The sequence below is a fragment of the Pleuronectes platessa genome, chromosome 8 (assembly GCF_947347685.1).
Source record: "Pleuronectes platessa chromosome 8, fPlePla1.1, whole genome shotgun sequence".
In the NCBI taxonomy this organism is placed as follows: Eukaryota; Metazoa; Chordata; class Actinopteri; order Pleuronectiformes; family Pleuronectidae; genus Pleuronectes; species Pleuronectes platessa.
The window spans coordinates 24,999,852-25,023,558 of NC_070633.1; the positions used below are offsets into that span (position 1 = coordinate 24,999,852).

The window sequence follows — 23,707 nt, forward strand, 5'->3', positions numbered from 1 at the left end:
GTAGCAGGAGTAATAATAGTGGGAGTAGTAGTAGTATAAGGAGTAATAGCAGTAGTAGGAGTAATTGTAATAGTAGTAGTAGTAATAGTAGTAGTAGTAGTAGTCGTAGTAGTATTAGTAGTATTAGAAGAAGTAGTAGTAGTATTAATAGTAGTATTAGGTCTATAGCTAGTATAAAAAATCCTTATACCACAAAGTACAAGCCTGAGTTCTTCCTGCTCCAACGCATGCGTACTGCACCTTTAAGGAGGACCCCGCCCACTCATCATGTGACACAACAAGGAAGTAGAAATGTAACTTTTCAATCAAAGTCTGTGTTACGTGTGTTTTGATTTTAAAATCCTGCAGCTCGTTCGTAAGAAGCTGAAACTTGGTTGTTTCTCGTTCAGCGGGGACTCGACTCCTCCTGTGACGCGAGGAAACACAAACACAACTCGTTAATATATTGAATATGCTTTTAAAGTCCGTGGGACGTTATTTCCACAGGACAATGTTTACATCCCTCCTGTGCACGTTCACGTTACTGTTCCCACTCGGTCACGCGTCTCTCCCGCTCGTCATCAACACGTGGGCGTTCAAGAACGCGACGGCTGCAGGTAAGAACCTATTTACAGTCTTTGATTACAACCCACGTGATCTCGAGTTCTCTTCATTAGAGAGCTCGTTCTGCAGGAATCTAAACGCATGCAAAAACAATGCACCCACTTAACCACCCAAAACAATATATATAAATAAATGTATGTTTCATATTGTTTAACATATTGTGCACAACACTTGTTTCCACTGTACTGAAAAGCAGCAGCTTGGCCACTTCACCTGCTTCTCTCTTTTTTACATTTTCATGCATTGAACATTTTATGACAATGCCATAAATCCAGCCACGGCACAATTATTCAAGTTGGCAGACGAAGCCTTTTTTCAAATTGAGCACTGACATTTGAGAGAGAGGCAGAGGTCGGCTGAACCGGGCTTCGTGTTGACAGTCTGATGTGACTCATTTTGCAGCAGCACTGTCCCCTATATGTGTTTTTTTTTTTTGTGTGTGTGTGAAATCAATCTGCTATTTAAACAGCGACTACGTGTCTAACAGTCGTGTTTTAGCTGCAGACAGGAGTTGTAGTTTCACAAATTGATTCGGGAAGCTTGTTTCACTGGGCCCTGACTAGACGTGACTCATCAAGGTGGCTTCATGTGACATCCTCGACTTGTGGCGCTCTCAGAATGTTCTCATCTCCTCAGTCTTTTTTTGGATTTCCACTTTTGGTACATTTTAAAGACGTCACCTCAGGCTGCAGGAGATGGTGAAGGCCAGTTCGACATTTTCTGACGCCTTAAAGATGAAACAAACAAATCTATCGATCAGCAAAAGACCAATTCTATTATATAAAAGGAGATACAGGGATTGGTGTGTTTTGTATGCATAATGAATTGCAAACACTGTTCTGGCTACATAACCACAATTTTCCAGATCTCCTTCCCCACATTGTTATGAAATATTCTTCTTGCAGCACCAGAAGCTTTAAGCGCACAGGTATGTAAGCCCATCAGCGTCTCAGATGCCGATAGGAAATGGGCCAAACCCGCGAGGCATCGTAACTGCCAGTGCCAGCTCCGCCTCACTCTATTTGATTTCCTTCAGGATGATACATTGGACACGTTCAAATTGAAACTGAAAATATTTCAGCATTGCTTTTCACTTAGCAGTCAAGTGGTTTTCCAGCGGATGCACAGGCCCCGACACGGGGAAGAAGAAATGACAGGAACTGGTGCTCGAAACATCTCAAGCAGCAGATCAAACCGGCGGGTGATTAAAGGGAACTTAAAAATCTCACCATTCGAGATGGATAGCCTTTAATTTATCAGATGTACGTCACATCTCATCCCCGAGGCAGCGATGAAAATGAAAAATGTGCCCAGCGATCTGTTCTGCGGCTGGATATTTAAAGGTGTAGTCTTTGAGCTACCTTTATTGCCCCCCCCACATGCAGATCTTTGATGCTTTTGGGGGGCTTAGGAAAGCAGCTGACAATAGGAGCCTACTCTCTTTTTCCATTCTGTGGTATTTTCTACAGATTTGCAATGTGCAGTTGGATATTAAAAAAAATATTAATAATGATATCCTCCAGTCAAGAGCACTCACCAAAGATGGCGGATGAACAGAATTTATAGATATTATAGAAATCATAACTGATAGGAGGAGGAATCTGTGGTTGTATCCCGCTGAACACAGATTACTGGTCTGAGAATTTAGTGGCAAGCTGGTGACAGCGCTACCAGTTGGTATTTTGATCCCCTGTGGGCACTCGGGGGGGATCAGCGGGGGATCAGTGACCAAATGCTTGTCAGCTCACACTCGCTGTTTATTAGCAAGTGGACATCTCGTGTGCATCATACAAAGTTTTAATCTGAATAGTTAACATGCAACTTAACGAATATTACATAAAGTCATGCAATATCAAAGTTGCAAAAAAATGTTTCTCAAGAGGTTTGCGTCACAGCAAAAAGGTTCCTGGTTCGAATCCTGGCTTGGTCAGTGTGCGTTTGTGTGTTCTCTCCGTGTCCGTGTGGGTTTTCCCTGCCTCTCTATCCCTTCTTACCCAATGGCCCCTGGGATTTGCCCACACACGAAACTCAAAGATAAGCAGACTTCTTGTTAGCGTTATTTTGTTCAATAGAAACTTGCTTCTCCACGTCCACAGGAAACATCGACATGCATAAATATCTGGAAGCCCCGATTTCAGGCCCCAAAACTCCCTCTTTGCTTTAATAACTTCATTGGCAGTGGTTGCATTTCCCATCATGCATATGTTTTGTGTACTGTACACCGGGTGACTCACTGTTTGATGTGTTGTAGCGTGGAGCGTGCTGCAGTCCGGCGGCTCGGTGCTGGACGCGGTGCAGGAGGGCTGTGCACGCTGTGAGGTGGAGCAGTGCGATGGGACCGTGGGCTACGGCGGGAGCCCCGATGAGTCTGGAGAGACCACACTGGACGCCCTGATCATGAATGGGTAAATCATGGCATAAACTGGTGTTTTTCCAAAAATAGGAAATTCATAATGCAACCTAATGAGGCGGTAAAGGTTGATGAGGATCCAGATGTATTTTGTAAAATAGCTCTTTTGGTAAAAGCCTGAATCTCCAGCAGTGCTCTGAGCCTGAAATTGCTCTTAATGAACAGATAAATGGTTTTCCCTTTTTTTTTAATAATAAATGACCTATGTATAATTGAAAATGTCTCACTCTAATAAGGCACCTGCAGATCTCCAATGTATTGTGCAAATGACAGCTTGCTCTGCTGCTGTCAGTGCATCTTTAACATTTACAGGATTAACTGACTGACCTTTCCAGCGAGCCTTTCTTTAATAAACCTCTAATTATCAGTCTCATTAGGATCTGAAGGGTTTCCAATCATTAGGTCCTTAAACACAAACATTTACACCCTCGCAAGTCATCATCGGAGGCAAGTATCATCTCACAATGGAAGATGAATGCACGCAGCAAGCTGTTTGTTATTACTCTGTGAAATGTTCCCTCCTCCATTTTGCAGGGAAATTGACTTTTTTTCTGGTTGCATAGTCATGAGTGTTTTCCAGGGAGCGGATCGTCTCCCACACACGATCCAATAAAGCTGCATAAGAAATGCAGTAGTTATCACTGGCAGACATATTTTAGATAGAGACTCGGAGCGAGAGAATCCAAACACCTGTACAGTTTCACCCAATCCAAGAGAACATCCATGAAAAAGACAGTTGTGAACTTGAGAAAACAACATTCAATTTTTGATATTGGGTTTAAAGGGGAGATGATTCAACCCTGTGGCAATTCTTCAAGCAAAACTTTGTTATGATGGATTAAAATATTAGAAGCATGAATCAATACAATGCAATCCATGGCACTGCCACTGCAACCTACTGCCGTTATGAAAAGAGTCCACTTCACTCTTCACACATTATCAAGAATAAACATTATACTAAGACTAACAGGTGTAGTACAGAGTCTGTGTAGAAAGATGGAGGATGTGGAAACTCCCTCAAAAGTTGAGCTCAATCATCTGCATGAAAGCTCAAACATCCTGCCTCCTCCATGTCAGTGGATGGGACCCAGACTCAAATTTCACATTAAAATCTTCTTAATTTCACTTCCTTTTCACACTTCACACCACGACCACGGCTGTGCTGCAGACTGTGGCTTCAAATGACGTCCAAAGCAAAAGCGCAGGATATTTTAAACTTAATCTTCCTGTCCATCTTTATATACAGTCTTTGGTGTAGTGTTGTTATAATACTTTTATTAGTATTATTAGCTATTACATAAATATCACGAATAGGGTGATAAGCAATATTAACCTTAGTAGCATTTCATGGGCTTGATTCATTTACTTATCTCTACAAACACAATTAATTTGTGAAATAATATCCAGAAAGGTGTCAGTGTTTTCACACACGTTAGTTCTAATTTGCTTTATTACCTGTGATATGTAAATGATTGAGAGTTAATCACCAGCTTGCCTTTTATGAAGGGGGGGGGGGGGGCAGGGACACGACATCTGAACTGTGCTGCTGTTGTGGTTTGTATTCTTCACCGGTACTGGTTTATAGAGCTGATAGACGGGTCACCTGCTGACTCTCGAATCTGCCACGACTCTTGTCCACTCACCCTGCAGAGGGACAGCTCATTCACAGTGTATTGTCTCCGCGCAGGGATACGATGGAGGTCGGTGCAGTCGCGGACCTGAGAAGAATCAAGAACGCCATCGGAGTAGCGAGGGCGGTGATGGAGCGCACCGATCACACACTGCTGGTGGGGGAGTCAGGTATATGAGGTCTTATACCTTTAAAAATAAAAATCTGTTCAATGGTTGAAGGGCCGATCTTAGAAACCCTGGCATTAGAGATCCAACACTGTCCAAGTTTGTTCTAAATACATTTGTCTTGAGCCAGTTTGAAAAGGAATTAAAAGTGTTTAATGCGGCAGCTGGATTTACATTAGTCATCTTCATTAAGCAGGTGTCACATCAGGGCCAAACCCCTTTTAGGCACTTATATGGTGCCTGATGTCTAATGGGTCACTTGAATTAGCTTTAATCCCCTCGATCACCACCATAAGCAGTCGGTGATGAATGCATGCGTCATAGCTGCAGTATGATGCTCTGAGCATAAATAGAACGATTGTATAACAGCCAGAGAGGAAACATACAGTCCCAGCTGTAAGTATATAGAAAGTTATAGATTTTTATTTAGAACCTTTTTTAATGCACAATGTCCAAATCACAAGAGTTCAAGCTGGGTACATTCTAAAGAAGGAGGTGCATGCAGGGAAACAAGCTGGTAGACATGAGTCTTGTGGATGACCGGAAAATGATTTCCATGGTGAGGAATAAAAACCCTTTCATTTCTGCACAGCAAGTCAGAAGCACTCTGCAGGACGTTTTCTTGTCAGCAATAGAGGGGAAATGTGCCCAGGTTTTCACTTCACAAGAAACACACAAAAGGAATCGGGTAGAGTTCTGGAACAGAGTTGTATTGAAGTGATGAAAACCAAAATCGGCCTCCTTCAAAATTATGGAAAGAGGAGAGTGTGAAGAGAAAGAGAACAGCTCACGACTCAAAGCCGCCACAATTTCACTACTGATGGAAGCAATGGGATAAATGCACAGGAACACAGGAGGGAGTCAATCACAGTGACTGAGCAGCACAACTTGGTGAAGACCACACAAAAGGCAGAAACCCGCACAACGAGCAGGAACTGAACTGGGTTGCACTCAAAATCTTGAGCCATTAATGTCCAGACAGTTGGGTTCTTGTCTTTATTTGCCTTTCACGTATAAAGAAAGCAGCCGGAGAATGTCTGGAACATTCAGGTGAGCAAGAGGACGGACCTGCCAAGTCGTTTCCTGTGTAGAAATGAAAAGGTTTTCGTCTGCAGGACAGAAAACATCGGCTCTTGTCACCAAAAGCTCTTGAATCTCGTTGTCTTCCCAAGTTGACGTCTTCTTCTGTGTTTTCTATGTGTACGACATGTGTGTTCTTTTTGTTTTTCACCGTTGTGCGTCCGCCAAGTGTTAGAAATGTCAAGTGTTGCCCTCTCGCTCTCCGCTGTGAATTCCCTGGACGTTTCCCACTCCATCCTCTCTCGGACATTCTTCAGACATTTTAGGGGGGAAATTCCTTTTGCCCGTTGCAACTGACTCTGACATTTGTGTGTCACATACCGACGTGGACCGATTAACTTCAGGAGAATGTCTGGAGTTCAGTGCACGTCTGAAAGCAGCACGAGGGACCATAACTAGAGAAGCTACAATGTCCCTGTTGTTTCCACAGATCATTATCAAGTGTGATGATTTCATTCTTACTTACAGATCTGTCTCTTCTGAACCCTCGTAATTCTTGCACGATGTGTTGAAAGAGCTAAATCCCCCCCGCAGAGTTCTTTCAGTGTTGACGTGCTGTAAACCCAATTCAAATGAAAGCTGGTATTTGTCACTTTCTAAAAGTGAAGCTAACAAGAAAAAAAAAGTATAACACTCTGAATACAAAGACTTTTCACGGGTAAATGAATAAAAAACGAGTGAAGAACGACAAGGAGCACAACTCTCTGCGATTCAGTTTAACTGAAGGTCAATAACTGAAGTCTATTATTTCCATACGACAAGTGTCTTCTAAATCAAATCGTCTGGCTCATATGTCAAAATATCACAAGATCGGCTTATTTTATTTTATACCCCCGTGAAGATTCAATTCATTACGGCCTATTCATCAAAATTGAGCCGGGATTTCCGCGGAAATGGGAAAGGTCACCACTGTTCAGAAAACAGGAAGCGGTGGAACACGTCCTCCCTCATGAGGCTGAAGCGACGAGACAAATTGAGATCAGATTCCGTCCTTTTGTTTGTGACCTTTTTGTTCTTCTTATCACCCAAGGTCAGCGAGGTCCAGAGTGTGTAGCCCCCCCCCCCCCCCCCTCTCTGAAACTATCACTTCTCTCTCTCTCTCCACAGCCTCCTTGTTTGCTGAAAACATGGGCTTCCCTGCCGAGGACCTGACTACCAACAAATCTGTGAATATTTTCTCCCAGTGGCTGGGGAGCAACTGCCAACCTAATTATCGAAAGGTGTGTGTGTGTGTGTGTCTACCGGAGTGTGTGTTTTTTCCTCACCTGTTCGGGGAGGGGGGGAGGGGGGGGGGGGGCTACAGGCGCGCGCTACTTTTAAAAGATTGATATCCGGCTGGGAATTTGACAGGCATTCTAAAGTAGTTCATAAAAAGTCAGCATTGGTGGTAAAGGTGATGCCCTTCAGCGGTGGATCGCTGCAATCCAGAAACTAAAATAAAAACAACCTCTCCTCTTCACCGTCCCTATAATGAGCCCGAATCACCAGATAGAACCGTGGTTTTTCATTTCAAGTCAGCTGTGCCACAGAGATTAAGGGTCCTATTAGTGAAATTTACTATATTTACACTTGTGGATCCCCGGTACACAAATACAATCCTCTATTGATGTTCCCTGAGCGGCTTCACTACGAGACTTGAGAGATAAGAGCCCCGAGCCGTTGAGGGAGGGAAAAAGCTGATCAATTCCACAATTGGAGTTTTTCTCCCAAAGCGTTCTAGACCAATTCCAGCCAATTAATCATTTGGTGTAGCAAAGTACACAATACCCTTATCAAAATGAATAATATACACTTGGTGCAGAGTAAACTTCCATCAGTAAATACTGGCAAATAGAGAGCCAGAGGAAAGAACACACAGTATTGGTTACCCTGCATGTACTGCATGTGCTTAGTGCAGCTGTAGATTGTATTATGTGTGTTTTGAGCTGTTTGCTGGTTCTGTAGTAAAGCTAGATGCAGCTTTTTTTGTGTTGCTGCAGGAATTGAGTCCTGCAGCAACACCTGCAGGAAGCTTGAAGCTGCTCCACCTCTTCTGCTGCTGCACTAAGAGATGTTCACACGTTTATTCAAAGTTCGCTGAAGCTCGACTCACAAAAACCGCAGCTGCAGAATCGGTTGTTTGAGCCACACACACACACACAGAAAGAGGTTTCTGGAGTTATTAGTTATAGACAGTAAATAAATCTGCTGCACCATCTCCAGGTAAAAGCCTCGTTGGTGGTTCGGTGGAGAATTCACAGCTGTACCAGCATGAATCTGAAGAAATATGTCATTATTTCCCTTTTACCTCGACTTGAATTATTCCGTTGACAGGCCTTTCTGAAAAGTTCCAGATTGTTGCTGAGGTCACGGGAGAACAACTGTACCTTTTATTATTTATAACTTAAGAGACTGTTTTCAAGGGTTTTACCTTCGCCTGCATGAAATGGAATGTAACAGACTTGGCTCTATGAATAATGCACGGGCACTTCCCATACAACAGGCCGGTTGAGCCCAGCTTTGCTTTACTTGATGGCATGATGAACGCACACATTCTACATAAAAGGGATCTTTGTTTTTAATATTTAGGTTCTTATGGCTCCCAGTCTTATTTATTTTTTGTCTCCGGTCACTTAAAAACTCCACATTTGACACTTTTATTTTTTTACTTTGAGCTGCATCCCACTTACCTGTGAGATCAAAGCAGCAGAAGACACTGACTAAACTTTTCACACCGGCCCCCGCGGGTCAACTGGGAACACTCAGCCATTCACAGGACGCCTTGAGGTGGAGAGAGAGAGAGAGAGAGAGAGAGAGAAAAGCTTTTGTCAAACCACACTGCACTCCGACAGATATTCACATCTTGTGCTCTGTGCTGGCTGACCCCCCCCCCCCCCCCCCCCCCCCCTCCCTCTCCGAGTCAACTTTGAATGAATGAGCTGGTACAGTGGGCCGCCTGTGTGTCTCAATAAAAAATGGCTTTTGAGTGCCGAAGGACACATTTTTGCAGCAGCAGGAGGAGGAGGAGGAGGAGGAGGAGGAGGTGGAGGAATTCGTACTGGGAGGTTTTGTCCTCGTAATGTACAAGACCACTGGGAGCGTGGTTTTGTCAGATTCTGAAGCCAAACAAGACTGCCAACCATTTATTATGAAGTACCAAACTAATCCAGGACAATAGTGCTGATAGTTCCGCAAAAGTAAATGCCTGCAGATTGTGCTATTCTGTCTGCTGATGTTTTCTCTCCTGTCAAAAGAATGTATTTCCAGATCCCTCCCAGCACTGCGGACCCTACAAGCCCAGGGCGATGCTGGAGGAGAGGGAGAGGGCCCGGCATGCTAATGTGCACTCCCACGACACCATAGGTGAGTTTTATCAGTTCACAGCGAAGGGGAAGCCGGCTTTTCCCCGGACACTTAACAGTTTAGTATTTAAGCACTTAATTGAAACGAGCCAGTGATAAGAGGAGGGTTTTTTTTAGCAGCATAACATTTCCACTGGAAGAAGAGATTATCAGGGAAACACTTAAATGTTGAGGCATTGAATTTGTGTCACTGTCGGGATCAAACCTGATTTTCACTTAGTGTTTGTACGAATTACCTGAGTTTGTTAGGATAATAAGAATAATCAACATTGAACGTTTTCAATCCTGTTCTTTAGTAACATGACGTAAAAAACTACTGCTGGACGGGACACAGGCCAAGAAGGAACCTATTGGCTTGGATCTCTCAGACATTTTCACAGATTTCCTCAAAGTGTTCTTTCTTTGTTCGCACCAGGGATGGTGGCTGTTGATGGAGACGGTCACGTGGCTGCAGGTACCTCCACCAATGGAATGAATCACAAGGTTCCAGGGTACGTAGATGATGTTATTAGTGTCAGAAATGGGCAGAATATGTATTAGTGATTTTGACGAGGCCTAGGGATATTTGTTCTTGGATGAAATCATCCAGTCTTTCAGTTATAATCTCATTCTTACCATAACTTATAGGTTTGGAGAGAATTTTACTGTTTGAGATTCAAATTTTGGAGTTTGAGTTTGTCCAGCTTTCGAAAGATTCTCTAAAGAATCAGTGTTGTTTGGAGTTGATGCTGTAAATCTACTTTTTCCAGTGTGTTTATAAGCATTTAGTGCATCTAGAAAAAAAGTGTATATTCAGAAATATGATTAGCCCTTTTTTCTGCTCTGTGTATGAACCCTGTGGTTGCTCCTTGCCGTGCAGTCGTGTTGGGGACTCTCCCATAGTCGGAGCCGGGGCCTACGCAGACAGCTCAGCCGGCGGTGCCTCGGCGACTGGAGATGGAGACATCATGATGCGCTTTCTCCCCAGGTACCTCATCAATTGTTCTGCTGTGATCGAGGTCATAACTGTGTTGGTACCTCGCTGTGACTTTGTGCCCAGATGCACGGAGGGAAAATCGATGTCTCACATAAGGTATATATAAAAAGGGAAGGTCAGGACTCAAGGGCCCCTTCAGATTAAGATGTTCTTATTCATCTCAGAGAAAAGGATTGCGGTTGTGATTGGAATGTTATTAATGTGAATTCAATGTGGACTCATTTCTCAGCTTTTAAAGCCTCTATAAAACACATGGAAACACATATGTAAGTGAGAATGTAGCTGTGTCCCAATTCAGGCTGCATGTGAAGACCGATCTGGTCACAGTGGCACAGCGAGGCTGTCCCACGAAGGCTCCTTCAAATGCAGCCGACAAACGCCTCCTTCCCTCCCCGAGCAACACAGGCTCCAATGGGTGGATCCTTCTTGGGCCGACCTATCCCAGAATTCATTATGTTTCAGAGAGAGGCTGCTGGGCTGTGTGTAGCTCATCCTCCAGAAGGAGAGGACCCCTGAGTTTGGGACACGGTTTTAAATGTCCTCTCGTGTAGGAAATGTCCTGAATACAACAAATGTGCAAACTCTGTCGAATGGAGGATATTGAGATTTGCATTTGCGTCATGAATTGTGCTGGAAAATAGTTTATCATCAATCTGAACACCTCCATGCTCCTGAACCAGGGTTTTCATTTCTCTAGCTTCTCTTGACAAAAGCACGATGTTTCCAAGAATATGGACATCCGTGACACGTGCAGATTTTAAGCAGCCACTTCCTGGTGTGAGCCTCTCGGTGCATGTGCCTCAAACAGCATTAGAAAGACGCGAGTGGACTATGTTGCCCCAAAACTGTCATTTGTACATTCCACAAGAGGCCAGATTTCACTTAAAGCTGCTGTTTGTTTTTCAGGCTGTGTGAATGTAGCAGTCTCCGAAGATTTTATTTTTTGTTTTTTTTTGTAGCTTTATTTATCCAGGATAGTTTGGCGAGCCCACATGCTGCTCTTTTAAGTTTCACTCCGCTTTACATTCACACCCACACCTGAAGGGATCCTGTTTCAGTCATGGTGGTGTTTTTCTTCCGAGTCACATCCTAGTACTATTGGGGGCTGAGTTTTTCAAAGACTGTGTGTGTGTGTGTGTGTGTGTGTGCTTTTTTCATTCATTCTCAGTGCCCAACTGTTTCACAGCAGGCTACAGATTTTAATTGATACGTGTGTTACAAGGCTACACCAGGACTATCAAAAGGACATCGGAAAGAGCACAACCCCCCCACCACCACCAGAAATACTTTTTTCTCTTTTTAAACCACACGAAAAAGTTAACAACTACAAGTCCAAAGTTCTGAATCCTTCCCTTTTAAAGTCGGCCATGAGGAATATTCAAATGTCAACTAGAAGGGCACCCAGTGGAAGGCTCAACAGTCCCCCTCTGAAACCACATTTAAATTCACGAGACCTGGATGTGCACCAGATTACACACACATAGAAATATCAGTCCCTTGAAGATGTCTGATTATCTTCATCAAGGTCCGTGAATTGATCTGAGACATTTACGAAATCGGTCGAGTAGTTTTTGTGTAATACTGCGAACAAACAGGAATAGAAAAAGTTGACCTCCTTGGGGGAGCACAGAGGAGTTTAACTCGCGCTCATTTGCGAACGTGTGGAAGAAAGACACAGCGTGGTGTTCAACCATCGTCAGTATTCAGAGAGGAACAAGCTTCTGATACGCTTTTGCAAAGAACAGATGTCTCTCTCGTTATAAAATGCACCCTCAAGATAAGGGAGTAAACAGCACCTGTAGTGTCTGTGCAGCACAGAAAATCTGGTTCTCCACATTTCCTTATTTTGTACTCGTGAACCCCTGAAAAGATGTTTCACAAATGTCTCATTCATATGAAGGGAGGCTGGGAATGTAACCATTAAAAAAAAAAAGATCAGTATCATCCCCGACGTCGTCCTCTCCGTGGTCGGTGGCCTCGACAGCGCTCTTTAAATTTGCCTCATGTGCACCGTGTGTGTGATCCTGCCAACAGTTACTTGGCCGTGGAGCTGATGAGGACCGGGGCAGATCCCTCAGCAGCCTGCAAGATGGCCATCACCAGAATCAAGAGGCATTACTCAGAGTTCTTTGGAGCCATCATCTGCGCTAACACAACAGGCCATTATGGTGAGTGTTTGGGTTCACACACACAGACTGTGCCGCTCGCTGCCAAATGGAGCTGATGCAAACACCTGACACGCACACGCACACAAACGTCTTTTTATATCGTTTGATTGAAAATATCCTCTGATTCTAACCAGTTACAAACAGCATGTGACTATTTCATGATAATTCATTAAAAAGATTCAAAAATACATTTAACGTCTGTGAAAATAGTCTTCACCCATATTCAAAAATGTATTTAAAAGGCTTAAAAAGACAAACAAAATGTAGAAAATCATACACATTAATACGTTGTGCTTTTATCTACCACTTTATGGATACTGATCATTAAAAAGATCTCACAGTTTCTTAAATAGAGACGAAGATTTGAGGGAAATTGTAATCCTTATCATTTTTGTGCAAAGTTTTGAAGCAGGCAGTTGCTTCAAAACTTATATTAAACCTTCTCCTGACAGTGTGTCATCCACTCACACTCCCCAGCACCCCCCCCCCCCCCCCCCCCTTTCCCTGTGACTGCTTTGTTCTCATGACAACACAGACTAAGTTTAAAAATAATCACAGCGGCTAAGGCCACATGCAGTTTCTCTTCCCTCCATCAGAAGAATCATTAGAGAACCTTTTCTTTCTCATATAAAAATGACACTTAGTCCAGGATTCTCTCCATTTACCGTTCTCTCCACATTGTCTTTCTGCCACCTGATCACGCACACGCTGTAAACATAGGTATGAATAATGAGACATGAGGGTAATGACATTGAAAACATCCAAGGAGGCTGTAACCACAGCGGCTGCAGTCGAGCGAGGGGGTAAGTGTGAAGGATTTAACAGCCGCTCACATTTGGCCTCGCGTGAATCCTTAAAAAAAAAAAAAAAAGACAAAGTTCACACTCGGCCTCAGGTGATTCCGAAGACTTTTATTACAACATCCTTGTAGGCAGATGTTTTCAGTGTCTCATTATATCTCAGCCAGAAGCACCGGCGAACCAAGAGACAGCCGACGACCTTTAGAACGAGCCTGAAGAGGTTAAACACGTGGGTGTCTCCACCAAGTCGGAACAGAGCGAACCAGAAACATCTGCGAGCTTCCCTCCATTTCTACTTTGTTGTACAATCAGACTTGGAGTGAGAATCTTCACAAACATCTGCATTGACAGCTGGAAGCAGCTGACGCGAAAGTTAAAGGAGTAAATCCTTTAGAAGGGATGAAAGTTGTTCTTCTTCTGTGACATCTCTGGTTTCCTCTCTGATCTCCTTCAGGTGCAGCCTGCAACAAAAGCCCTGGATTCTCTCAGTTTCACTTCATGGTGTCAAACTCCGAGTCAGACGCTCCGCTTCTCAAATCCGTGGACTGCTTCTGAACAGCTCTTATTCTCATGCCTCTCTTTTGTATTTAAAATTAATTGACAGACTTCACGCTGAATTGTAAAACTGATGATGTTGGTTTTATTCAAAAAGGAAATAAATAAAAAAAGGAAACAAACGCACAATTGATTTATCTCAGTTTCTTCGTAACAACTTTGTTATTTATGTCTTTAAAAGAGAGAATTTAAATGCAAACACTTCTGGGCTGAAGATCATTCATTTGATAGGTATTCTCTGCTCAATGTACATTTCAGGACAAACATCTGCATATTCCACCAATTTCACGATGAACTATCATGTCCCACTTATATTTCCATTTATTTATATGACCTTATATGTGGGGTCAGCACATCGTTTATATAACCTGCTAGTAGAACACATTAGCAGCCAGGGAGGATGGCTAGCCCCGGTCCGCTCTCTGCCCACTGGAAGAACTCACACTGTTTACCCTTTTGAAAGCTGCAGGTGTAGAAATTCCGACCGTTGTTGGGTCCTAGTTTCAGAACAGTTCTCATTAAGCAGCGTTTGCCATGGTGACAAGAAGGGAAGTGCTGGTCTGCCCACTGCAACACAGAAAAACACGCTTCTCATTAGTAAGTTGTAAAGTGTTATTATAGTCAGTTTAAATGCTATGCAAATAAATGCCACTTTTTTGTGTTTTGGCTAAAACTGAAGACGCTTTATTTTTTATATTTTCCAGGCTTCACTATGTTTTATAGAGCTGAGTTCTTGCTTTCCAGTTTCACCTCAAAGAAGTTGCACTTGGTCTCCCTGGGAAGCGAGCAGCCGTAGAACTGCCGTCCCTTATTCTCCCCGTCCTTGTGGACCACTCGGAGGACAGCTGGACGACCATGGGATGCACAACAGGGGACACTGGGACTGGAGGAAACCGAGGAGCCGCTGCTGGCTGGTCCTGCTTTGCGCGAACTGACAGAAGTGAAGAAGCGCTCTTATTAGCATGAAATAAATTCAAAAATAACACACGGGGAACACCTGTCACGTCAACGCTCATTAGAGAGCAAACAACCACTCCTCAAGCGTGTGATGCTACGTGTGGCTAATAATTGTATTTGCATGGAAACTCTACAGCTACTCATCAATCTGTGTTTCATTTTTAACAATGCTGCATTAAAAATTCAGACAGTTTTTTATCCTACTTATCTTACTGAAGCTGCAAAAAACTTCTCTTATTATAAACTTATTCACGAATAGCCAAGCGAGGGACTCACTCACCCGGAGTGGGGGGTTCCATTTTGAGCATTGTTACTGGGAAAGGGACTGTGATCAATTCTCATTTTCTTGGATGGCTGACTGTAGGAGGCCAGCGCCTCCCCATTGGAGAGCTCTGCATTTTGCTTCTGCCAGCCACCAGAGGCATAATTGGGGCTTGTTGTCCCTTGGCAGACTCTGTATTTATTTAAACCTCGCTCGGCCGCCAAGGAATTCGAATGACTGGCGGCAGGGGAGAGCGGGGAGTTTACGGGCTTTGGCTTCTCGCTCAAGTCGGAGAAAACAAGGGTGGAAGTCCCGAGCCCGGACCTCCAGTTGATTTTGAGCTCCTCCTGTGGTTTCTTGAAGGCATTGCAGGGGTACTTAATCAGGTCGGTGGCGAAGGGGGTGGCCTCGGTGCCGATGTGGTCTTTGTGAACTGTGAAGACGAAGCCACAGTGAGAAATCATTTCATCTTCTCAAGCTGCAGCTGATCACGGTGCACTGGCTGCTGCTGCTAGTGTGGAATCACAGAAAGTCTCACAATCCGCTGTGCTGATAATATCCACATGCTAATGTAACATTTATAAAACTTTGAAGCCAAGTAAATGTTTGCTGTTGTGGTAAACTGCATTCCCTGGACTACTGCCATTAATTTACCCTTGAGCAAGGTACTTAGCCCCCAACTGTTTTTAGTGGTGCAGCGTTGTGGTCAACTGATTTATAACTTGGAGAAATGCTAATCAGAGTATTACCGAAAAGCAAAACACAACCTTCCCTCTGGAAATAAGTTGTTATTATTCATTTGTACATTTAAAAAAAAGGAACAGTTCATCTGCGAACATTGTCTTGGACTTTGCACATGTGTCTTTTCATTTGTAGATCTAGTTTCCATCCAGGTTTTCATCCCCCTTTGAAGATTAAATGTTTTACAGCACAGGCTCAAATAAGATTTTGTGGCTTTTTAACACCAATCAATGGAGGAATACCTATTTTTAGATCCCTACCAGTGATTTAAATTTATTTCAAATGTAAAATACTTTTTATAAGCACTATAAATGCAGCCAGATGCTGGGAACTGGAGGTTTTCCGTTCTGTCCAAAGTGCGGCGGCAGGAGAATGAGAACATCTGATGCAACTGCAGGAATCCGAGCCAAAAGAGGAAAGGCTGACATACGATAGTCGGCAATTTACCCGTGCCTGAAAAGCTCAGCATAACCAAATGAACCATGGGGAAACTGTAGTCTGGAGTCAGTGATACTCATGCTGCAGCTATTCGCTTGTTCAGTCAGCTGTGATGTGAATAAAAAAATATATATTTGAAGAGTGGCAGCACGATTCCCCCCCCCAAAAAAACACAAAATATTTAAAATACCATTGGACTGAGGTTTGGCAGATGCAACAGACGGATTTCAGAAGAAATTTTTTCACACACCAGATAGTCTTAGTCAAACGGCCAGTTGACAGACATGACCGTTATTTGTACACAGACTCAACCACACATGGAGATTTCAGTTTGCTCGTCTGCAGAGTCACTGCAGCAGCTCGGTGACTCGCTCCAGAAGCACTTGAGCCTCGATGGCGGGCGGACACGTGGGATCATTCGACTCGAACCCGCAAAACCGGAGCTACTAGTATTTTATCTCGTGCTTACAAGGACATTGTCGCCCCATTAAATTCCAATTCACAATGTTTTACTCACCCTCGGGTCTCGGAGTGAGGCAGGCGTCACAGGCTTTCGCTGCCGGCTGGTTGATGAGCGTGCAGAGCTGACAGGCCCAGTCTTCCTCCTCCTTCTTCGCCACATTATCGCCGGCTCTCTGATTGTACGCCCATTCAATCAGGCTGTTTCTGACTGGGAGCTTGCTAGATAAAGAAAAGCAGGGGCGACAAAAAATAAATCTTTGGGACTAAAACACAGGCTTACTAATGAAGGAGACGTGCACTGAAGCTGAAATCACTCCACTGACTGAGAACAGTACAGACAAAATGAATAACTCGATATTCATTCTACAGCTGTGACTCAGGAGGTAGAACGGGTCGTCCACTAACCAGAAGGTCAGTGGTTTGATACCCACATGCATGCTGAAGGGTCCTTTGACTCTGAACTCTTAATTGCCCGCCTGGCAGTGTGTGAATGATGTATGATAGAGAAAGCCCTGTGTGAATGGGTGAAGGCAACATGCACTGTGAGGCACTCTGAGTGGTCGATGCCACCAGATGAGCTCGATATAAATTCAGTCCATTTACTGTTATTTTTCTGATATGGTTTTTGATCTGTGAGAGAAGATGAAAAGCTTCAGAGTAAAAGCATAAAAAAAAACGGCTGTGAACTTTATTCAACAACCCTTTGAAGCAGCTTTAACAAAAGACGAGCATCATAAGCACTGTGAAGGTTGAGTTCGAGGACAGTTGTATCAGTGTTATCTCAGTGGAAATTATATGTACAAATATATATATAATTTTTTTAAATCGTAAAATGTTTTCTGCTTCATTTATTCTGTGAAATTTACATTTAAATATCCTCCAACCGACAACCAACAGTCACGCTTTATTCATTATGTGTTATTTTTGCAAAGGTCATAGGTCGCACAGCTTTTTTTTAATGGAATAAAAATATTCCTGTTAATGGTTTTAAAAGAGAAGGAAAATGTTTTGCTGGCTTTTTGTTTCTTGTCTTTGGGCGAGTACCCACAGAGTCGCACGTGAACATACATTTCTTTGATTACTTATACAAAAAGCAAGTTGTCCTCGGTAGTGGAAGTGCAACATGAATTATACATGTATCCATCGTAGGACAAACTGGGTGGCCCCATACTCTTAGTGGTTCACGCAAGTCAAACTGTGTTACAGGCAAAGAGGAAACTTGCACTGGGCTAACATTTGCAGTTTAAGCAGAGGATGAAGATATGTGAGAAGGCAATGTTTGCTCCCGGCATACATGTTAGTGCTCCGACATGAGGCTCGACTATGTTTGACAAGAAGTCAAATCTGCTCTGCCAACAGTCATAGAGCAGGAGGAAGGAGCGGTGGCTTTCAGGAAACGTCCCTCACAGATTGCATTTATCAGCTGAGTAATGTGTTGTAAGGGCTTTGGGCTCTAACCCCTTGCAAAGCTTTGCTCAAACACAACCCAGGAGGTGTTGAGCCTGTGCCCTGTCTGGCAAACATAGCCTTACATGTGCATTAATACCCCCCCGCCCACCGGCGCCATCACACTTCTCACTCCCTGCCAAGCCCATCTGCCTGCAAGCATGGCCCCTCTAAAATTGAACCTTTTATCTAAAAAGGCTTTAGAACTTTCTCCAAAGACGTTTGAAAAACGACACCTTGTTTTTACTGTACTGTAGTGGTGTCGCCTTTTAGGCAAGAAAACATGATAAAGAAACTCTACTGTTACAAGACGATTCCAGGTTTTATCACATTTCTACAAAAGGAAAAAAGAAAACCAGTATATTGTATTGTTCATAAAACCCTGGATAAAAAGGCGGCGAGAAAACAATTTGCTCGACAAACATGTGATAGAAAAGATGCATTGAAGCTGCTGAGGCAGTGTACGCCAGCCTTCATTGAAAGCATCTTTACTAGAGCTCAAGACAATACCTCTGCAGTCAAATTGCCGATGGTCTGTGAGAATCTCTACCTGATGTCCACCCCGCTGGGATTTCCCTTCTGACAGCGCTCGCAGAAGTAAGTCATCCTCCCGTTGTCTCCAAGACGACAGACGGTGATAACGTGGAAGCACTGGCCGCACTGGGGACGCTTGTAGACTTTGTAATGTTTGTTGAGGGCAGAGCCGGATTTGCGACACTGATAGGAGACAAGAAAGGGCAGAAGAGAGCGAATAGAAAGATGAGGTCAAAAGATAACAAGAGGAACATTCCACTCTCCTTATTCGTCTGTTATGCATTGAAGAAGAAGGAACATTTGTTTTTTGACTCCTGCTCCTCATCCTCAGCAAAACATTGAAATTGAATCTATTTTTGAAGTTATGAACCAAAATGTAAATATGATACATATTGTACACAAACAGATCTATAATAAATAAATAAAATGTGTCTGACCTTATAAAACAGGAGAGTAAAATCACGAGTCATTTTCACCAAGTGGTGGATCTGTTCGTCCGCCAGCTGCTGCACCTGAGGAGGAAGCAGAACTCAGTTACAGCTCACAACCAGAGAGGGAAGGAGATCTCATTTGTCTGCAGCCTCGTTTCAACAGAGAGACGAAAACGCACAAATCAATAATACAAGCATATAACCAATAAGACAACCGGACATGAAAACCTGGATCGAAAGTGATGCAACGGAGGAAAATTACATATCGGAGAGCGAGGATTTGACTAGAGAGGAAAAACCACTTATAGCTCTGTCAGGACCCTAGTGTGCTGGATAATGGAAGTTCATAAAGATTCAATGGTCCCAGAAGAAGAAGAAGGGGTCAAAAGTCCTGAATTAATGTCTCGGTCTCCGGTGCTTTATTCATGTCCCCAATCTGATGTTTTCTAAAGGGAACAGAGCCCCCGGAAGCGGTAGCAGTGCTCATCCTGCAAAGGGGGTCTTACTTCCAGCGGTGAGGTGAATCTGTAAGTCAGATTTTTACTCTAGTTTCCTTGATAAAAATATTCCTCAAGAGCAAAGAGAAGGCAGTGGATCGTTCACAACTCAAGAGAGATGAGATAGAGATGAGTTGCTTCTTATTACGACCACAGAGGAGGTTTGTATCCAGAAACAAGCAGAGCTGGGAATGTGCAGGAAGGACCATCTAATGGGATCTGTCCAGGGTCTATGATCCCCCCTCTCTCCCAATGCCCCCCCCCCCCCCCCCCCCCCCAGCAACCCCTCAAAACCTCAAACCGTTTTATGTAAATAAAAAAGACTGTAAACATATTTGACTCCCAACATTCCTTCATAGACAGAACATTTCCATTTCCATTGCACCGATGAATAAGCACGTCTACGCCACCAAGCATATTTTTGTCTTTTCCCCATTTCACCCCTCCTCATTGCGATGCGCTCCACGAACAACACAACGGATTTAACTTCTTTTTTTCTTCCTGTTCCTCAGATGAACACAATCTATCATGTTTTCCATACCTTCACGCCCGGGTGGAGGCCCGAGTCAAACAGGGCTTCGTTTTTAATGATGTTCCCGACGCCCGGCATGACGGCCTGGTCCATGAGAACGTCGCAGAGCCTCCTGCTGCTCTGGCTCCTCAACGCCTTCTCGGATTGGGAGAAGCTGAACTTGGAGGAGCACACATCCAGACTCTCCATAGTTCTCACCCTTTGCTCGCAGTCCTCCGTCAACCTGCGAGCACACAATTTCAAAGTGCAGGAGCAACTCGGGAGAATATATGGCCGCTGTTACTGCAAAGCGTGCCACCGGGTCACGGGTGCACTGTGGAGGCTACACATTTCTAAAATGGTTTCTTTCGTATATACTCTGCCTCAGTTTGTTTGTTATGAGACGGAGCAGCGTAGGTGAAATTTCCAGACAGTAGAATTAAATGTGTGTCTGGCTGCACCGGGAGCGTGGAGTCGATGAACAGGACAAATGTTGAGCCACGCCGGCTGCGTTTGTCATGCAACAGCCGCCGTGTTCAGACACAGCCTAATGTAGGACATACTCCCCGTGTGCGTCTCCCCGTATGAGACTCATACCCCAAGGTGAACTTCTGTCACCTCAATCTATCCCGGCAAGCTGGTGTCCCCATTACCTTATTTCCACAGTGCTGTCAAAGAAGCACACAACGTCGTTAGTCAGGTGTATTTCCAGCACTGGTGCAGAGCCCGTCCTCTCCTTCCTCTCAGCGGGGTTTATACGCATTGATCCATTCATACCGAAGTGGACTCTAAAGGAGGTGAGCATGAAAGAGAGGTGGAAAAGAAAAAGACAAATTTACTCTGAGGATAGCGGGTCTCAATCCATATAAGACTTGTCAACTGAAGGACAAAGAGGTGGCCCCGGCGGTGGGAGACTCCATCTCAGCAGTGTGTCTACAGACATACTTCAGTACTCACATACAAGCCACTGGAATTTGACCATGATGATTATAGAACCACTGTAACACTGTAAAATACCAAAACCGTTCATATAATGGTGCCTTTCTATTTAATATCTCTTGCTGTGAAAGATCATTTCAGACAATGTTACAAATGAAGGAATAAATTACTGAATTCAGGCCGAACACTGAAAACTAAAGCAACACCGCCCATTACAATAATAACTGGTATTAATCTGTGAATACAGTGCAGTGAAAAGAGCTTTGATTTTATAGAAAACTACTGACCAAGGTGTTTTCAGAGCCTTATTTCAAAAAGCTGTTCCCCTCAGTCTATAAGAATCAAGGCTTTATTGTCACCGAACAAAATAATACAACGAAATTTGCTGCAAGTAAAAAACGATCCATACACACACACATCATAGCATTCTCATCTTATTCATCTTATGCTGGTCTATGCTTTGTTATTCCTTTGTTGTATTCAGAAATGTGTCGCTTGGTTATTGTACTTCACTTTATATGTATTATATTCTCTCTGCAGGTATTTCTGACCCCAGAGCTGCGGGATTCAGACAAAAACTATTATTGTTATATAAACAGTTGCTGATTTCTCATTAATAACAACTAGTCAGAGCTGAAACCTGATGCTGCACAACTGTTCCTGGTCTCTCTCTCTCTCTATCTCTCTCTCTCTCTATCTTTCTTCTTCCTCTCCTCCCTAAGTTCCTGTGCTCGGCCGGGCGAGGCAGATGGCCGCCCACATCCAGTCTGCTCCTCCAGGTTTCTTCTTCCAGCTATTGAGGGAGTGTTTTCTCTCCACAGTAGCCAGCTCATCGTGGGAACTGTTTGGTTTCTCTATACATATATTTTTTTAAGGTCTTGACCTTCTATGTAAAGTGCCTTGAGATAATATATATGATAGTTTGGTGCTATACAAATAAAATTGAATTGAATAATATAATAAACCTGAGCTGTGTTGTGTTGTGTAAACGTCCCTCCACGTGTAGGAGCAGTGGAGGCCCGGAGGAGGGCGCTGTGGGGAGCATTACTTACTCTCACAAGAGGAAACGTTTATCGAGGGAATAAGATATAATATAATATAAATAATAATATACAGTACATAACATCCATGAGGGAACGACTTCTTAGAAACTGAATTATTAGATTATATATATTATTTGGGGCCATTTATATTGTATGTACTTTTTAAGTATTGCATGTTTTCTTATTTTTTAACTTTACTGAAATGTTTTTTTGACTTTGCTCTTTGCTGAAGATCTGTTGTGGGACCAATAAATAAAATAAATGAAGGATGATTTAGTCTTTAATTCACAGTGTGTGTGTTTGTTTACCTCAACGCCCTCGGACCAAAGTGCATGAACAGCTCCTTCCCCAGAGTCTGAACCCCGGAGAACACACAGCCGACGAAACCGAGGAAGACATGTCCCCCGCTGTTTCTCTGTGGAGAAACAAACACACAAACTCAACTCACAGCTCCACTGGTCAGGGAGGACATGTTGTAAACAAACACAACTCAACACAACACAACTCACCGCTGCTGTCTTCGTCAGGCTTCCTCTGAACTCTCTCACTTTCTGTCCTCTCTTGACCTTGGAGCGGATCTTCTCTCCGTTCAAAGTGCAGCCGGGACCTTCCACCATCTTCCCGGTTCCTGTTTAAGAAACTTAACCCGAGTTAGAAATGAAGGGAAACTTAACCCGAGATAAATGCGCGTGTTGTGATCCACACTCCCCGCCAAGAAATTGAATGTGGCGCATGCGCGGTGCGGTTCAGGTCGGTGTATTTCCGGGTTTGTTCCCAAAATAAAAGAATGAATCAGATTTCATTTGTATAATATTCACAAATCACAATTTGTCTCAAAGAATTCAACAAAGTTTTAAAACTACAAAGAATACAAATTAACAGGGGAAAATAATAATAAAGATAATACACTTTATTTTGTAGCACTTTTAAAACAAAGAGTTTACAAAGACAACAAAGCAAGAAAAGTTAATTAAAATTGGAACACGTAAAATACTTTTTTTTTCAACATTGATCAGAAATAAAACAGTTTGTAGCATAATAGTAAAAATGTGTCAGTGTTTAAAGAGCAGATTAAGCAATTTCTCCAAATGTGTGGTGTATTGAAGAGACTGCAAATTGTGATATGTTAATTTGCAGGTTTTATTTTACAATTTGTAGTTTTAGTATTGTTCTGTGAAAACATTAAAAAAGAAGAATATCTAGAAGCCATGGTTTTAATCACGTACTAGCTCTTTTCAGAATTGTCATCCGGGGACAAATAAAGTTTTTTGGAATTTGAATTTAGATTGTAAGTGAATGTTGTGTGACCGGGCGGTTAACTGCAAACACGTCTTTGGCCACTTATAATGTAATTATTGGGTTCAAGGGATCTTTTAAATGTCATCATACCTTTAATAATAGGGACATAAAGTTAAGTGTGTTCAAATTACAGCGACATGTTACATTGCTGCCTCCTACAGGTTGTGGTTAGATTGCAGTTTTGAGGGATTATTTAAGGGTGTAATAGATTACTTCAATTTCTCATTTAAAAATCCTTGGCCTTTATAATAATAACAATAATGCTCCCTGTGATAGCCTACAGCCCCATACAGCTTTTGTTGTTGTTTTCTGCAACTTCCATATGGTCCGTCTTCATGCTCAGTCTGCTGAGATATCTGCCTCCTTCCCCCTCCAAAATAATAATAATAATATTTCACTCCTTCGCATGGTGGAGAA

At 43.2% G+C, this 23,707-nt stretch overlaps 2 protein-coding genes across 2 annotated transcripts; one reads left to right on the forward strand and one right to left on the reverse strand.

Moving 5' to 3' along the window:
• Nucleotides 1–261: 261 nt before the first annotated feature.
• aga (aspartylglucosaminidase) lies at nt 262–14,408 on the forward strand. The gene is made up of 9 exons (XM_053429499.1): nt 262–596; nt 2,855–3,008; nt 4,701–4,813; nt 6,998–7,110; nt 9,124–9,232; nt 9,647–9,722; nt 10,091–10,198; nt 12,242–12,375; nt 13,630–14,408. The coding sequence occupies exons 1-9, from the start codon at nt 452–454 to the stop codon at nt 13,728–13,730; spliced, it is 1,053 nt and encodes a 350-aa protein (XP_053285474.1). The 5' UTR covers nt 262–451; the 3' UTR covers nt 13,731–14,408.
• neil3 (nei-like DNA glycosylase 3) lies at nt 13,800–22,708 on the reverse strand. Its single transcript, XM_053429498.1, has 10 exons — nt 22,501–22,708; nt 22,300–22,406; nt 20,663–20,797; nt 20,040–20,253; nt 19,008–19,082; nt 18,587–18,753; nt 16,646–16,809; nt 14,968–15,382; nt 14,481–14,661; nt 13,800–14,297 (listed from the first exon to the last, which is right to left on the reverse strand). Exons 1-10 carry the CDS (start codon nt 22,606–22,608, stop codon nt 14,115–14,117), a joined length of 1,749 nt encoding a protein of 582 aa, XP_053285473.1. The 5' UTR covers nt 22,609–22,708; the 3' UTR covers nt 13,800–14,114.
• Between the last annotated feature and the right edge of the window lie 999 nt (nt 22,709–23,707).